The 18,635-nt window shown below is 40.8% G+C and overlaps 1 protein-coding gene across 1 annotated transcript; it reads left to right on the top strand.

Moving 5' to 3' along the window:
• The first annotated feature begins 2,177 nt into the window (after positions 1-2,177).
• On the top strand, positions 2,178-16,792 carry LOC115794657 (pleckstrin homology-like domain family B member 3). Its single transcript, XM_030750271.1, is given in 15 exon segments — positions 2,178-2,324; positions 2,481-2,591; positions 2,924-3,061; positions 3,506-3,634; positions 5,426-5,608; positions 7,957-7,988; positions 7,990-8,062; positions 11,503-11,607; positions 11,797-11,884; positions 12,402-12,603; positions 13,804-13,885; positions 14,250-14,399; positions 14,698-14,908; positions 15,179-15,264; positions 16,107-16,792. Coding segments are annotated over 15 exon segments (1,872 nt in total). The 3' UTR covers positions 16,242-16,792.
• Positions 16,793-18,635: the final 1,843 nt, after the last annotated feature.

Below are 18,635 nucleotides of genomic sequence, written 5' to 3'. Positions count from 1 at the left end.
TCTAGCTGGACTTTAGTTAGAGGTCAAACACTTGCACTGATGTTTGTTTAGATTATGATGTAACTCACTGTGAAGCTCTCCCTGTCTTGTTTTCCCTGACAGTTGACAGCTTTTACTGGACATTAGAAGGTCAGAGAGTGTGGACACTTGTACTGTTGATCCAACTGGTGCCTCTAATGTTCATTTTTATTTATTTATTTTTTTAACAGAGGTTTTTATTCATAAAAGTTTCAGCACCCAGGTCTTACATGGGCTGTTGCACTAGACTGCATTATGGTGATAAATGTTTGTAGGCATACTACAGATGTTTAAGATAACAATGCAAATAACTGAAGTGTTTTAAATTATTTTAGCTCTTCACTATCGATAATAGATAAATATCAGCCACTGAAATAAGTAAATTAAGTGAATGCTGCCAGTGTCGGCCAAACAGGCAGCCATATCGGAGGATCCCTGGGTGTTTGTCGTACTCTAACCCTGTGAGGAAAAAACTGGAAACATCTCCCAGGATAATGCCTTACAGCAGCATTACTGCCTTTTTATGTATGACTTCAGTAGTGAACAAAAAGATGAATAAAGGAAACCCCAACATTTTTTCCTAAGATTTAATATTATAAACTTTGTAGAATTTCTGGATTTCCTGTTCTAAAGGTGTGCCTAAATAAAGCAGCAACTGAATGTATGTTAACACCATGTTTGTAATAAAGTATATGGCATAATATAACAAAATATTAACTTTCTACACTAATCTATGTAAAAGTATTTTTTGAATGTTTTTTAGTTCCTATCACTGGGAGCCTGTATATCAGTGTCACACTGTAAACTCTGGCTGCGTGGGAGAATCACGGCCCATTAATCGTCTTCTTCCCACTTCATTTGACATCAGTGACGTTTCTCCTTCAGATACCGGAAGTGGAAAAATATCAGTCCTTAAGCAGAAAGTGCAGTTTCAGTTTTCGCGTTTTCTTGGTTTGCAGGGAAATACCCTGTAAACAACCCTCATCAAAAGATAACACTGCAAGACATTTATTCCTGTTTCCGTCACAGACCACATGATGTTCTCAGAAAGGTAGATGAGTCTCAAACACTTACCTAGTGCTTATTTCAAAGGTGCAGATTTCACTTTTCTCCCTAAGAAGAAAAGTGTGTGATCTGTGAACATTATTGTATTCTATAGCCATGGACACATCAGCCTTTTGCCATCTGTTTTATCACTAGAAATAAGAGATTCTACCCCCTGCTGTTCTCTAATTCTTCTCTCTGTGCCTTTTTGTCTCTTCCCTGTGCTTTTTACCCCCCCTCTTGATGTCAGTGTGCCAGTCGTCATTTGGAAGCCCTCACTCATATCTTGGCTTAAATTTATTTCTACTTTTGCTCAGCCTGCAATCCCTGTAGCCTAATAAGGTCTGCATGGAGGGAAAGGAAGAGGGAACGGAGGGCGAGAGAAGATGATGGGAAAAGGTTGGACAATAAGAATCAAAAGTATTTTCCCAGAAATTGGTTTTGGCTTGTGCACACATGGGTGTTTCTGCTAGTATGTATGTTTTTTGTGTAGAGAGAGACCACATAGATGAGGGTGAAAGGGCAAAACATAATAAAGAGATTAAGATATTATAGGCCTTTAGGTTGGCATGTTCCTAAGCACTTTGATGTAGAACATTGTAAACTCTGTACATATACATACTTTCTTTAGTGAATCCACATGAATGTGACAGACCAAACAATGAAGTACAATGTCACAGTACTTCAAAGCTGGTTCTGATCTTGCTTCTTTCATATTGATGAGCATTAAAGCTTCCAACAGCACAAACTACTCTTTATCATGCTTGTGTCCACACACCCTGACAGTCCTTTGCTAAGAGAGAGACCCTGAAACCCAACCACAAACCACCACATGTACAGTATATTAACTCCTCTCTTTCACTTCAGTTCTTCAAAGCAAGGTGTTTTCACAGGCAGTTATCTGGAAGCCAGAGGGGGTTTCTCTGCTTATGCTGCTTTACTCAGCTGTGCTCACCCCGCAGCAAACTGTCACCTGATCCCTCATACACCTTCAGCCATGCAGCAGATTAGATTACTACAATATTCACTAAAGTCAACCAGACCCCCCCCCCCCCCCCCCCCCCCCCACGCTTTTCAGCTCTCATTAACTGCCTCCTTTGTTTCAGACTATAGCGATGCCTCAACACCACATGGAAAACTCCAGGAGCCAGTGGCAGCAGGGTCTGGGGCCTCCGGGGATCAGCAGAGCTGCTGAAGGTCAGAGTCCCGCCTCCTCAGGGGCTGAGTCAGATACAGAAAGTAGCAGCACAGAGAGTGAAAAGGTGAGCGAGATGAAGCTGCTGATAGTGGTGATGTTGAAATTTGTCAGGCCTTTTAAGAGTATTTTTACATTCACTTAAAACAATGATTCAGGGTCTTAAGCCTTCACTGCTTAACGGCTTGCATGTGGTGACTGCGTCTACTCTTCCTCCTGTCAGACCTGTATTAACAAGCTGGAGGTGGGCTCTCTGAGGGTCCTGCCTTCACCTTCCATGCTCCAACAGCGAATCACAGAGATTGACCAGCAGAAGGAAGAACTTAAGATCGAGGTAAGCATGTCACATGATCTGGACAAAAACATTATCTCATCGCCAAACGTTTTTGTTATTTTTAGTGCGAAAAGTTTGTTAGAGTGCTGGATGAAGTCACCGAAGAGCTGAAACGATTAAAAGGTTATTCCAGTCGTTTGGGGAAAATTGACACGCAATTATCAGATCAATTGCAAAACTTGGAAAAGTGGTTGATGTTTCTGCTGAAGCATGCACATTTAAATTGCGGTGCCATTTCCAAACACAGTCACAGTAAAGGAATGCGTAACTGTGACTTGCACAAGATCTGGTCAATATGATTCACCTCAGTTGTGTCTCCTGCCCGCTCTTAGCTGCAGCTGGAGATTGCACTGCTACAAGGAGAGCTGCAGACAGAGAAGGACAAGCTGCACAGACACACACGGAAGCTGCAGGCTCTACAGCAGGAGGCCAGACAAAGAGAGAAACACAAACACACAGACAGACAAAAGGTAAAAGACACATATTTTCTAATACAGTTTTAGTATTTTCCTTTTTTTAGTATTTTAGTTTTTTTAGTATTTTTTTTTTTTTTTTTTTTCCCCTCTTCTCAGTGCTTCACACACACACACACACACACAGTGCCATGCCTTCGTAGTTCATGACCAGCTGCATTTCTTTTAGGGGGACAGTGAAGACTAATGTGTCTTTGTGTAGGCCTTACGACACTAGAAACTGCCGAGTGGGTTCAGTAGTGTCCCACTAACGTCAACACAAGATTATGTCTGTGATAAGTTGGCTACCATGCAATGACTGTTAGATGTCAAATACTGTTTTAAAGATAAATATGTCCAGTCCTCAGACCTGTTGCTCACATCCTCTTGTTTCTCTTTGAGTAGAATTTTTGTTTTTATTTTACTCTTTCGTCACTCTTTTCTAACTGTCTGTCAATGCAGGAGCGAGAGAGTCTGGAAGGTGAGAGACGCAGGGTGGAGGAACTGAAGAGGAGGTGCAAGGAGAAAGAGAAGCTGATCCCCAGTCAGCCAGAAAGTCAGAAAAAACAGCTAACACTGCAGCTGCAGCAGGCGAGTAGAGCATTTTCAGTAATGGGTGGGGGATGACAGTTACAGTTACTCATTTGGGTTCAGTTTTTTTTTTTTTTTTTTTTTAACTGTCTATCAAAACATCTGTAAAACCACCAGAGCCAGCTACATTATCATTACATCTGCAATGATCGTTCCTCAAAATATGTTGAACACAAACACAAAACTGACCAGTGGGGCCGGAGCCAGATAAGATTCCTTGAAGTTGTGGTAATCAAATGCCTGTATCCTACTTTGAGAGGGTGTGGGTTTTAAATCATATTTTAAAAACTGCATACTCAAGATTTCCAGTACCACCCCCAAAAAAAAAAAAAGCATTAGTCTTTAGTTAAGTGATGTCCTGTTTTTAAGTATCTAATCCCAGCTGTTTTATTGAGGATACTAAAAACATGTTAATTACTGTCTTCACGGCGGCTTTCCAGACAAAACAAGACTGCAACTAATACTCGGTGTGCTGTTTTGACATATCGCAGTGTCAAAGATACGAGGTGTGTTGACAGTGCTGACTCTTCCACATAATACCATCTTAAGTACACACTGTGTGATTGTTCAGCACCTGCTAAACCTGAAATGCTAATGTTTCAGGAGTTTACCCACACCTAAACACAACACAGGATGTGTGTTTTTTTTTTTTTCCTGGGAATGTGACAGAACAAGACGAGAAACCTTTGTTTAAATTGCATTGTTTAATGACTGGGTTGGTGCTGTCCGGTAGCCGGATCCTTTCTGTGGCAACTTGTTAGATTTATTTGGAAAAAGCTTCTAGAAACAGGTTGTGCACAAGGTGCTTCACAGAAAAAGCTGCATGCGTAAACACAAACAGGACTTAAGTGCATGTTGCACAGCAGCGAGAGAGCAGGTATTCCAGTTATGAGACTGTTGACTGTTTCAGTGAAGCATGAATTTTGTGCTTGTACTGGAAATGTGCCTCCGGTTGCCAAACCTTGAGAATAATAAGGCTCTTAGGTTCAGTTTTCTTTTGTGTACATAAGTGTGTACTACTTGAGCCTTTTGATTGTGTGCTACAGATGTTGAAAGGATCATGAGATCATAAAAATTAATAGTAAAAATAAACTGGAGAATTATGTTGTAAATAAGCTAGCTTTTTGTCTTTAAGTAACAAAATGTTGTGCTGGGAATTGGCAGCAACGCTGGTTGCATAATAAAAAGGGTTAAATCACTTCTCAGAGGAAGGTGTAGCATTGTAGATGGAGGTTGCTAGAAATCAGTCAATTGTCATATAAAAACACAATGAAATGCTGCATGCAAAACTTCAGAAATGTTTGCACAAAGTTAAAAAGACCTCTGTAAAAGAATAATGATAACTCAATAATGTATCACACAATATATCTACACAAAAAAAACCTGGATTAAATGTTATACCCCAGGTTATAAACACAATACAAGAGAGTATAGTCTTGATTAGTGCATTTAATCATGATGCTAATAAATACTTAGCTGCAGATTTACTGGAGTATTTTGCAGATAAAATTTTGTTCTGTTGGCCAATAAAATTAAAATGTGTTTAAGTTGGACAACCTATAATTTGACAGCACAACACAGAACCATGTAACGTCTCCATCAACCAGTCAATTTATTTAATAATCAGTAGCTGTACTAGAGTGCCAGAGGCATTATGTTTTGTACCACCCCTCCATCAATCCGTTCTTGATTGCTATATCACAGAAATTTCTTTGGGGCATGACAGTTGTCAAAGATCATTGCCGCCTCATAAAACACATTTACGACACTATATTTTTGTTTTCATTGCAGGAGAAAGAGGTGATGGAGGCAGCTGTTCGGGCCTTTGAGGACTGGGAGTTTAGTTTTCTGGAGCGAGAGACTGGCATCGATGAAGAGGATGAAAGCACGGCGGGTGAATGTAAGGAGAGAAGGAGTGAAGGAGAGCTGGAGAAGGAAATCTCATGCCAGCAGCTTGTGGTCGACACTGCGCAGGTAAACAGTGTGTCTTAGAGTTTTTTTTTGGATAGTTAAACAGTTGCTCCCTGAAGTGTTATCAGCACGTCACGTGCTTTGTGTCATTGTTTACCCTCACATAAATTCCCCTTTAGTCCAGACACGCTATGTCATACTTGTGCATAGACTAAGTAGATAGAATATCAGGAACACCCAGCATTTTAATATAAACCAATACAACAGTGTTGTGCAGAGTACAGCCATATTTTCATTAATGTGAAGAGAACAACACAACTGAAGCAACTTGTTTCTTTTGGTGACTGGAGGAAAAAGCAACTTGGTGTTTTTTTTTATTCTGAAACCTGTTGCACCATCCTCCAGCGTTTACTGAAATCTGTTTTTTGAGATCTAAAATGAGGAGAAGGCAGACCAGAAAGTGAACTGAAGAACCACAAAGTTGGGCTCCTCCTTCAATAATCACAGAGTTGTTGGCATCAAGCAACAAAGCGATAAATCTGACTCGGATAGTATTTTGGGGCTGTTGCGCATTAAAAAGTGAAATTAATCATTCACCACACTGATGGCTTGCTCGGCTGCGCACACACAAGCTCTCTGTTGGAGTTCCAGTTCATGCTTCTCATTGCATATTTAAGACTCGCTCGCCTTCCTTTGGGCCCTGAAATGGTGACACAAGCTGGTGACACAACTCTTTACCAAAAACATCCCCCTGATTCTGTCACACTGCTCTATACAGAAAACTTAGGCCACAATAGTGAAAAATCATCCAGCACAGAAAGCAAAAGATAGATAGGACAGATGACTTGGAGACAAAACTGATGAAAGGATGAGGAAAATGTTAAGAAGTGTAGCATAATCATGACTGAAAGAAAATCATGTTCAGTAATCATGGTTCAAATGCTTATTTATGAGGGTATTTTTCAGGAGATTAGCTATACTGCCATTGAGCCACATTAAAACAACACAACTCTTCAGATCAGGATTCCCATGGAAATTTCAAAACCTCTGTAACATGTTGGCGGTTGTATTTAAATCCTAAATGAACAATATGATGGCAATGAGCCACCAACTGTGCAACTGACATGTTGGCAGCGTGTACTCTGTGATTTATGAAGTATTTTATTTTCTGATTCAGTAACTGAGCTTTGGAAACCAAGTCTGGACCTCAAGATTCAAAAGACTTTATTTGCCATTTGTACTCGCACGTGAGATTTGGGTAGATAAGAATTCTGGACTTCACCTTACTTTCTTGGTGCAATAGTCTATGCTGTCATTTTTCTAAAGCTATCATGGGTGGATGCTGCTTATTCTGAGCCACGTGTTCAAATCTGTGTGCAGACCCTAATAATGATCTCATGCTGATGTTTAGCAGGCATTGTGTGTTTAATTGTTACTAAGCAAAGCACAGTTTAGGCTATTGGGGAGGATTTTTACTTTTGCAGGTATTTAAACAGTCAGAAGTCAAAGAGTTGGACAAATTAAATTTGGCCATGACCTAATGATGACAGATTTTAAAAAGTCATCTTAAGGAGTCAAATTTTGTGGCAGGCTGAAGTTAATATACTTGTCTTCACCCCAGTTAGAGGCTCTTTATAGTCTGAATAGTCATTTAGCATTTAATACACATTATTGCATGTCAGTAATTGCTGAGATATTTCAAAGTGAATCAACCAAACAATACATGCTAGGATAACTAAAAATGTGCAGAAAATGATTTCTCACTAGTTTAACTGCCTTAAAACGATGAGGTAGATGAGCAAAGAGGTACTCCATAGTTTTTGTGGAGTCTTGCCTTATATTCTCATGTTGGCTTTTCCAAAAAGCTGCTCTTCCTCCGACATGTAGGATTCCATAAACACAAATGTAAAATAATGTTCAGTTGTTCCTCAATTAGCTGTAGAATGTAGGAGGAGGAGTGCGGCCTGAGAGATGAAGGCCGGGATTGTGTGAGAGGGATGTTCGTTGCCTCAGCTGCACATGACAACTCATCCCTAAAGTCTCCATCTCTCACTCTCTCTTACTTTGACACATGTGTTGACCTAATATGCTGATTTGAGTTACTCCTCTCTTCCTTCTCCTATGACAGTCTTTCTCTTTCTCGTGCCTCTCATTAACTTGCAAAATGGCCAATTGATTTGCATTGTGTCTCGGCTGAAGAGAGCTGCTCAGCTCGGGGACCTGCATTTTTTATTTACACTGACATATGCACCATCACGTCTGGGAGAGTTATTCAATATTACACACAGTATAATGAAAAGATTAAGCAAACTCAGGCCAGCCAGATGAATCAGCTACAGCACGTGACATTTCCTCGGAGGAGAGGAAGCCATATGGCAGTCCACACTGATGGGAATTGTCTGAACTTTCAGGAGCAAGTCCACCGGTTAGCACAAAAACTGAGGGATGGAGAAGGAGAAGGAGAGAGGGATGAATGCCCTGAGGAAAGAGAAGAGGGAGCTCATACACAGTCAAATGGTATGTTGGATTTGTCATACTCTCGATTTTACTCATTTTATGTTTGATTTTACTCTTCATTTAACTTGTGTAGCTTTCTTGGCATGGTCACATTATTAGTTCTATTAGTTTTCTACTTTATTGGTTCTTGTCTGTCCATATGCTGTAAGTAGTATTTGACTAGTTATTTAAGGAACAGTAGGCAACCAGCTCCTATTAATGATGGTGACTGTATTTGACATCAGTCGTCCTGTTTTAATATTTTATTAAATGTAGTCGCTCTTTACTGGCCTAAAAGAATTATGCGAGTTTACCGCAGATAAACTTACTGGATACTTTATTAGGCACATGGGTTGGGCTCCTTCTGCCTTCAGAGCTTCCTTAATTCTCAGTGGCTCAGAGGTCTTGGAAACATTCCTCAGGGATTTTGATCCAAATTCACATGATAGTCTCACATAGTTGCTACAGAATTGTCAGCTGCACATTCATGACGTAAATCTCCCATTCCACCACATCCCAAAGGTGATTTGTCCAGAAATCTGCTGAGACTTCAGGAAAGTGAACTCATTGTCATGTTAAAGACAGCAGTTTGAGATGATCTGAGCTTTGTGACATGGCGTGTTAGCCTTCTCATAACGCACTATGTCATTAGATGGGTACACTGTGGTTGAGACGGACATAGCCAGCAGCAATACTCAGGTAGGCTGTGGCATTTAAACAATGCTCAGCTGGTACTAAGGGTCCCAAAGTATGCCAAGAAAATATCCCCCACATTATTTACACCACCAGCAGCAGACGGATCCATGATTTCTGACCCTACCATCCAGCTGTCACCGTAGAAATCGAGACTCAGACGAGCGTTTTTGCCCAGAGAACTGCTGCTCTCCTGATATTTTCTCTTTTTCAGACCAGTCTCTGTAAACAATAGAGATGGTTGTGTGGGAAAATACCAGGAGATCAACAGTTTCTGAAATATTCAGTCCAGCTTTTCCATTTCACGTCACTTAAATCACTCTGCTTGCCCATTCTGATGCTCAGCTTTTTAGCAGGTCATCTTGACCATGTCGGTGCCTAATGCCTCAAAGCACGGAGTTGCTGCCATGTGATTGGCTGATTAGGTATTTGTGTTACTGTAAAGACCTTACAAAAATACATGTTAAATAAAGGATAGTAATAAATAAACAATGGAGTGATTTCAGATATGAGTTATACTTTTTCTAAAGCACTGCTGAATCAGTCTGCAGATTTTAATAGTGTGAAAGTTCACAAACTGCATAAATGGCAACATAAAAAAATCAATTTTGCAGCCAATTACAGTGCACATAGTTCTAAGTTCATAGTGACAAACCCACAGAAAGCTGTCACATGACACTGCAGATCCCTTTATTGCTGAGTAGGACCTTAATGTCTTTCAGCTTCTGCAAACATGTACAAACATTTTTAACTGAACACAGTTGAAGGTGGTGTATAAAGTTATTCATTATAAGCATACTTGTCTGTATCTGAAATATCTTGAGATGGCTTTAAAATCTTCTTGGGAATAAAGGTATAACCTCTGGGCAGGAGTCCCGCTGTCATCCTGAATTTGTATAGCATTTGTATAGGTTACCACATTGTTATTCACATGCGACTGCTCTACTAGACTCAGGGCCCGATGGGCCAACTGCCAAACCTCCCAGACTTGCAAAACTGGCAGAAATTCAAACCCGTATCTACTCCTGGCAGTTTCTACAGATTCAGCTTAACAGTTGTGCTTTCACTGCTTACAGACTAAGGCCACACTTTTTAGGCAGTTTTTGGGCCACTCTCCAGCCTTATTTCAAGCCACAGCAGGCTTGAAAATAAAGCCTGGGTAATCCAACTATGGATTAGCTCCTTAGAACCAAACAGCAGAGAGAGTTGGTAGTTAATGATCATAGTAGGGCATTTAGCCGATTAAAGAAAAAATATTTACTCCATAAGGTGATAAAGACCAAAGCAAACTTCCACAAGAGCCAATATTATTGGATTTACATTTGAAAGGTAGATAGAAGAATGACTCCAAATAAATGCTGGCATTGCTGTGGCATGTAAACTTGTATTAAAATAGATATTAAAAAAACCTGAAGCAAATTAAACAAGCTCAGTTACTGGTTAGAGTCCCTGGATCAGCTGTGTCCCTCAAGCACAACCACAGACTACAGCGTATATATTAATAATCTATGAGCACAACTTAAAGTGGAAAATAAAGCAGGATCTGTATCTCCAAATCACTTGTGGTGAGTGAGAAGTGAAGGATTTCAGACAGTATGAACATCACTGTGTCCTCTGCTTCTTTCTTTTTTCAGTTCAGTTTCATAAACTGCTGTCCAGCTTTGGTATAGTCCACGCTGTTTATTGTTAATACGTTCTGTCTCGTAAGTGCGTGATTTACACAGCGACCCTTTAAATATGCTGTGATTTTTTACATAGCCAGTGGCTTTCATTTAATTGGAGTTATGATTGCCCCAGTAAAATGAGCAGGAGACAAGATCTGGATGAGTAAAAAAGGAAAATGAGACGAAAAAAGTGAGGAAGCGAGAGTCTGAGTGAGAGCGAGAGAGAGAGAGAGATTAACTCAGGCTAGAAGAGGGAGGGAAAGGGGGGGGGGGGAGTAAGCAACATGGTGGGAGGGTGCTGCGGTTGTGAATGTGTGGATGTCTGAGGGGAGAGAAGGCAAGCTGGGAGAGGTTTCATATCCTTGCAGCGAGTGGTAAGTAAATGAATGCCCTCAAGTTGATTTGATCTGTCGTGAAACTGACTTAACATTTAGTTCATCAGCTTTTGTAAGAGAGGAGACTGAAAAAGGGGGAGGGCAGGAGGGAGTGGCAGTACAGAGGAGGAGAGAGGGAATTGTAGTGTCAGACAACATGACCAAGTGTGTATGACTGTAATATGACTGCATACAGGATGTGGTTTACGTCTCACAGATATGTAGTGAGCTTTAATGCCGAGAGCTGGTTGTGGGGTTTTATTTGGTCGTATAAGGATGAATGTAGTTGGATCATGTTGTGTCAAGAAAGCTTTTTAGGCACATTTAATTGTCAAATCTTTGAGAAAACAACACCCAGGTACCCATAACAGCTGTATTTAAAAAAAAAAAAATAATAGCATGTGCTGTTGTTGAGTAGTGAAAGAGACGGAAAGGGTTAAACAGTGGTCTGCATGTAGTGACTGAATTGCTCATGTGTTGTGAGTCAAGCTGGGAGGGAGGGTTAGAGGGGAAAATAGTGGGGCTGTGATAATTTTTAACTCATTACATCCCTGTTGGAAGTTTTAATTCTCGTGCAGATGCGGTATGTTGAACAGCGGCTTTCTTTTTTTTAAAATTTGTGTTTGCCCCATGGCTACGGTTAGTGAACATGAACAGATATGTGCCTTGTAGCCAGTGTTGATAACAGATGCTTTACTGACCTTGAAGATTTAACCTGGTTTTCAAACAGGTTTGCAAAGAGAAGAAGTCGCTCACTGATTGGTCAGACATCACCGGCTCAGCTCCCTGCATGATGTCACTTTCTCCTCTGACTGTTCACAAGCCTCCCAGGTTTGTGAGGGTTTACCACATGTTTAAATTAAGCTGCAGCTAACAGATGCATTCATTATAATAAAGTGTTTTTAACAGTAATTGATTATTGATTTCCAAAACATGTGCTGAAAGCTAATAATTAGCTAGATTTGAGATGGCAGCGATTGAGTTTGAATGTACTTTAGGTACGCTGTTGTCTTTTATTTTGTAGGATCCAAGCAAAGAAGGTGCCAATCTGCCCAGACGACGGAGCTCGCATCGCAACAACAGACTGAACGACAGGCCAATGTCAGCACAGGGTGAGTCCACTTTTTTCTGTCTCCCATTGTCCTCTTGATTGCTCAAACTGAGATGTTTGTGATATAGGACAATGAACATGCTCTTTCTGCACCCATGTCCTCATTTTGCCTGGGCTGTTTGCTCAGTGCCCTCCCTTTTTAGTCAAATCAAAGGTGTGTCAGTAGAGTTAGCAGATCGTTATTACGGACCACATGAGCCTGAGAAGCACCCGTATACTTAAGCCTAAAATCTCTTCAGTAGTATCTGTTTTTCACATGCCCATCTATCTGTCATCAAATAGTAGCCGGATCTTCCAGGTCGTGTCATGTCTTGTCAGGTGTTTGCCCTTCTCCTTAATCCTCTAAGTCATTTTCTGAATGTCATAACTGAAACTTCTTGATGTAAAATGAGTAAGTTAGTATTTTGATACCACATGACACATTTCTCTCCCACCACATCTTATAAAGCTATTTGTGCTGACTGATGCATGTTGTTCTCACATGTCTTTTTTTTTTTTTAATTTCCTTCCACTTTCAGGGTTGGTGAGGATGCATCCTGACAGCCAGACCCCAGAGACTTTCACATCCCCCGTCCTCTCCCATAGACTGAGCAATGGGCACAGCAGTGGGCACAGCAACGGGCACAGCCCTGGGCACAACAGTGGGCACAGACCTGGACCTAGCAATGGTGGTGGGCTCCTCACTCCATGTAACAGTGCAACAAGTTCTCGTGCGGCCAGGTCAGTTGCTTCCCTTTTTAGAAAGTAAATTTGGCTTTTTAATGCACTTTTCAGAGTTCATGCACTTGTTAATTATATTTACATGTAGCCAGAATGGATTTTAATTGCTTGCCCCTTGGCCCACTTAATGGAGAAATGTAGCATGTGAAGGGTTTTTTTTCTTTACAATACCAAATAATTAAGTATATTTTCAGATACATTACAGATACATTTTTACTGCAGAAAGCACTCCGGTCCATGTGCCTTGCACCTCAACCACTTGGCGTCGAGTTGCTCCATGACCACAGTTTCTATTGGTTATGACTTCACTGTAGCAGATAAAATCATTTCTGAACAATGAGAATACTTTCAGGCACACTGTGGCAACAAAGTCTGGTGAGAAACCATCTTAATCAGGCTGTAAACAGCCACAATTGCTTGAACACTCTAAACCACTTTGTGTGTGAAAACGAGAGCACCCAAATTTGCTATTAACTGTGTTCCCATGGTGTTCGTTTTATGTTTTCCTTCTATATTAGATTCAGTAACTGGTTAAGTAGTTTTATTTTAAATGTAATACTGTTTTACCATTTGGAATAATGGCCAAAAATTGGGCCAAAATGACCTGTATTTTTTATTTTTTTTGGCCTACTTACAAACTTATAATGGACTTTGACTGTGGACCTGCACACAGCAGTATCAACAGGTGCAGGTGCACTGTATTGTGTTACTGGGGGTAAACAGGGTGTCGAGCTGTCAGTTAATGATAAAACATTTGCAAATGAACATGGGGCTGGCACAGCAGCATAAGATAAGGTTAGGTGTTGGTTGAGGTAATTGTTTTGGGGTTATAATTCTTTGTACTGAACAGTATTGGACATACTGTATGCTGGATCTCAGGAGTAATTAATGGTGTTTGATTTGGCCTCTTTTGCATCATCACATCCTGCTCAACACCAGCTCAACATTTACTGATGACAAGCTTAAGTCTGGATTTCCATTCAAATGAGCCCATTCTGTTCATTCTTAGCATCCACAACTGGTTAATTATACTTAATCTTTCCACTTACTTCCTTCCATAATTTAAGTAAGAGCAGCTAATGGGTTTATTTTCTAAATAACAAATATCAGTGTAATTAACAGATTATCCTTTTTCTTTTATTTAAACCAACTGTGTAAGGCTTATGTAATGAATAGTGCTTTTTGTTTTTTTCCTCGTAGTCCATGCCTTTTGGATCTCATGGAGATTGAGAAGAAACTGAGGGAAGCCAAGGCAGAGAGAGAGAGGCTGCTCAGAGAGCGGGTGAGTCACCTGCTGTGGGAAACACTCGCTGACACCTCTAATCATCAGCGACACACCGAATTGGTTACGCCTGTCTGATTACTGGCACCCACTCAGCTGCAAGAAAGTGGACAGCAGATGTTTGGGTTTTTGTAATGCATGTTTGTAGCACTGGCAGTCGCAGAGACTAAAAAATGTGCAGCCATATGAGAATTTCAGACTAGGAAGGGAAGCATTCAGGGGTGCACATCGATTTCAGTTTCCCTTTTTTTTTTTTTTTTTCTCCCTTTATTATTGTACATGCTCAGTTAAATTGGGATCATGTCTATCTGATTGTGCTTCCTTGGAAATGGTTAGAGTAATAATTTGTTTTGTGTGAACCCAGGAAGAGCGGCAGCGGTTGCTGTTGGAGGAGAGAAGACAAAAGGAGCTAACCTCTTCCAGAGCAGAACCACCAGAATCAGAGACCCCACAAAGACCAGAGCCAAAGCCAGAAGAGCAACAAAGGGTCATCTCCTCCCCAAACTCCTCTGAGGTATGAATGAAATTGAAACTGTAAGTTAGTGAAAACACATTTTATTATTGTGATAAAACGATCAAACCAGATGCAACAGACTCAGTTATACAAAATACTGCTTGGACTTTACCAAAAGGCAATATTATCTTTCACTCTTCAGATCTTATAACTGAATTCTAGTATTTTAATTCCATACATTTACATTTTTATATCAGATCATAGGGGTTTGTTGACCTAAAGCAAGTGTAACCATTATAAACACCAATAAGCACTGGCTCTTTTTTTCAAGCATCTTTAAAGTCTGTTTGTCTTCCAGCGGCGTAGCCTGCCCCTCTTCCTCTCTCCAAACTTTGACCTGAGGGCCCACGTGGAGTCTCTGGGTCACGGGGTTACCGGCTGTACGGATCTGCGGCTGACGCCTCGACGCTGTGCGGGCTTCCTCACCAAACAAGGGGGGAGGGTCAAAACCTGGAAGAGGAGGTGGTTCCTGTTTGACATGGACCACAGACGACTGGCCTACTATACAAGTTAGACTGGTTGGAGGGGTGGCATGTGCTCACTGACTGAATGTTTGTCTTTGTTTGAATGAACCTTTCTCTGTGTCACGCTAGGTCAGGCTTGTTGCAAGATTAAATCAATGTTGTCAAAACACTTTTTTTTTTTTTTTGTTTTTAACTGATCATTGTAGTTTGTAGAAAGAATGAGGATTTAAATGTTTTAGATTAAAATGTCAGAACTTAAGCGTTCCAGTCCTGATGAGTCCTTTTTTTCCTCACTTATCTCTCCTTTTGTTGCAGACTGTGATGAAAGGAAGCTGAAGGGAGTCATCTATTTCCAAGCTATAGAGGAATTTTACTATGACCATCTACGAACAGCCACCTCTGTGAGTTCTCACATTTTACACAACCGGGCTTTAAAAAAAAATCTGTGGCGTTTTTCATGCAGTCCAGAGCCTGGGCTTTGGATCCGCTGGGCAACAATTTGTAAATGTAATTTAAACTAGACGTAAGGCTGCAAACCCGTTATCGTATCATATAGGTTCTGAAGCTTGAAGTCTTCTCTTGACATGTAACCCAGTTATAAATCCCAAAATGTATTTCAGATATTTCTCAACATTATTAAACATCTTACAGTAACACACAAATGCATGTTAAATTTCTCCTGAAACAGACATTTAACACAACACACAACTCAAGTGGAATTAAGATGAGTGTTACAGACACGCACCCTGTGTGTGTGTCTAATGTGGTGTTTACACGTGGCACACGATTTGTTTCTGCTTTAAGTTTTTCCAAATTGTCCAGTTTATGTCCTTTAACCAGCTCATAGGTCTGGAACGTTTGCTTAGAAAAGAAATCAAAGGTAGGTCACAGATAACACTCGTACCACTCATTAAGGTTTATTGCTGCTCACAGACATCACATCTTCTAAAATAAATATCAAGCCTCTCACTTAAAGTGACTTCATTCAACATGTTGGTGTAAATCAGCAAAAATTCCTTCAGGGAAATAGTTTGCAGTCTGAACATTACACACTTTTCTAAGTTGTGTGAAACAGGTAATTATCAGTTTGCGCTTACACAACGAGCTGATTTTTAAACCAAGAAATATGATGCGGTTTGTTTCTAAAATCGATTTTTCAATGAAAAATAACTAAAAAAAAAAAAAAAAAGGCTGCTTCTTCATCACAGTTTATGACATCATCACTGTGTGTGCCTTCTTTCAGTCTCCTCGGCCCAGTCTGACCTTCTGTGTGAAGACGTATGACCGTCTTTTCTTTCTGGTGGCGTCCAGTGCAGTGTCCATGCGGATGTGGATGGATGTTATTGTCACGGCAACAGACGAACACAGTCGTTATTGACTTTCTGACTGTAAAATCGTCGCTACTGAGCGAGCAGTGCCGGGAGTTATTTTTCCCTCTCTCCTGCTTAAGGGCCTGGTTTTTGCTGCAGATCCGCCTCAGGAGCTCATTCTGTACCTGGACTCATGAATATGTGAATAAAGTGGTGGAAGCTGTTACTGACAGAGCGATGGCGGATGAGGGTCACCAGCTGCAAACCACAAACAGCCTGCACACTGTGGGTGTCTGTTACTGGGGAGGTGATACTCGCTGAGCTTGACCTCCCCCTGCTGGTCACAGTCCTGCATTACAAGACTGATGTACACTAAGCTAAAATACACTACAACAGGTGGTGGACATACACTTTACACTACTATGCATTCCAGTGTAACAGCCCAGCAATAAGTGTACTTAAATTAGACTGTTGAGGTTAAACACTGTGACTGCTGTAATTTGTGTTGGATTGCTTTATATTGCCAGGTGTTCCCATTAATATGGCCACATCATCCTCTGTTTTCATTTAAGACACATTGTAAATAACATTTTTAAGATTATTTATTCAGAAATTTATAGGGGTTTAATATGCAATAAATGAAGACATACACTGTTATGAATGCACTATTAAAAGTTTATTCATAAAATTCTACAGTTTTCTCTCCTTTATTCATCATAAATCTTTATTGGAAAAAAAAAGTTTTAATAATAAATAACTTTGTCAGATCAGTGTGGAAATTACAGATTTAATCCGACTCATCTTTTGGCTGCTCCCTGTAGGGGTCGCCATAGGGAGAATAGCCTCCTTCCCGCCATATCCCTAGCATCCTCCTCTGTCACATCAAGCCTCTGCATGTCCTCTTCACGACATGAATTTCTCTGTGGTCTCCATAATCAATATCCTTTGTCCAGATATATCCTCTGCCACGTGTCCAGACCATCTGAGCCTTGCCTCTCCAACTTGCTTCAACCTGAGCTGTCCTCTGACATACTCACTCTACTTCTTGTCCATCTGATCACTTCCCAATGAAAATCTTAATATTTTCAGCTTGGCACCTCCAGCTCAGCTCACCCCTTTCATCAGTACCACCTCTCAGACCATACATCATAGTATGCCTCATTACCATACTGTAAACCTTCCCTTCACTCTTGCTATCCTTCTGTTGCAAATCACCCAAGACATGCATCTCCATCCACTCCACCCTACCTGCACTCTCTTCTTCACTTCTCTTGTGCACTGTCAGTTGCCTGGGATGATTTTCCCTAGATACTTAAACTCATCCACCTTCACTACCTCCTATATACCTATTCCTATACCTCCTATTATATTCACCTTTCCACCTGTCTCTCATTTACAAATATGTTTTCTGTCTTGTTTCTGCTGACTTTCTCTCCAGAGCATACCTCCACCTCTCCAGGCTGTTTTCCATGTGCTCCCTAGTTTCATTCCAGATCACAATGTCATCTGCATCATAGTCCACAGAGACTCCTGCCTAACCTCATCTGTCAGCCTGTCCATCACTGTTGCAAACAAGAAGGGAACAATCCCTGTTGTATTCCCAACCCCACCTTGAACTCATCCGTCACTCCTACTGCACATCTCACCACTGTCTCACTGTCCTCACACAGGTCCTGCACCACTTTCACATACTTCTCTGCCACTCCTTCCTCATGTAGTACCACAGTTCCTCTCTTGGGACCTTTTTCTAGATATACAAAGACAGTGTAACTTCTCTGTTCTTCTCCATCAGCACTCTCAAAGCAAACATCACATTTGTAGTTCTCTTTCTCAGCATTAAGCCATACTGCTGCTCACTGATAATCACCTCTCTCCTTAACCTAGCTTTAGCAAGTATTCCTGTAGTTTCATGGTATGGCTCATTAGCTTTATCCCTCTGTAGTTACTACAGCTCTGTACATCACCCTTGTTCTTGAAAATCAGTATGAGTAACAGTTATTCTCCATTCCTCAGGCTTCCTCACAGTCTTCAAGATTGTGTTAATCTCGTCAGAAACTTCACTGCCCTCTCTCCTGAACATCTCCACAGGTGTCCCATCTGGACCAGCTGCCTTTCCACTCTTCATCCTCTTCACAGCTGCCCTCACTTCTTCCTTATTAATCCTCTGCACTTCATGATTCTTTAACTTTCTTCTATCCATCCTCCTCTCTCTCTTATCTCATTTAGATTATTATTTCATTATAATTTCCATCGCTGTAACAGGACTTTATTTCTTTATTGGAATATACTACTTTCAATGCACACTTTTATTGATACACAACAGGATGTTGTAGGTACTTTCCTGATGGAAGCAATCAGGATATAAATGATGCTCAGCTGGTACTGAGGGGCCCAAAGTATGCCAAGGAAAATATTCCCCACATCAATGCACCATCACCAGCCTGACCCAGGGATAGAAGGCA

The sequence above is a fragment of the Archocentrus centrarchus genome, chromosome 16 (assembly GCF_007364275.1).
Source record: "Archocentrus centrarchus isolate MPI-CPG fArcCen1 chromosome 16, fArcCen1, whole genome shotgun sequence".
In the NCBI taxonomy this organism is placed as follows: Eukaryota; Metazoa; Chordata; class Actinopteri; order Cichliformes; family Cichlidae; genus Archocentrus; species Archocentrus centrarchus.
This window is presented reverse-complemented; position numbering and strand designations above follow the sequence as displayed.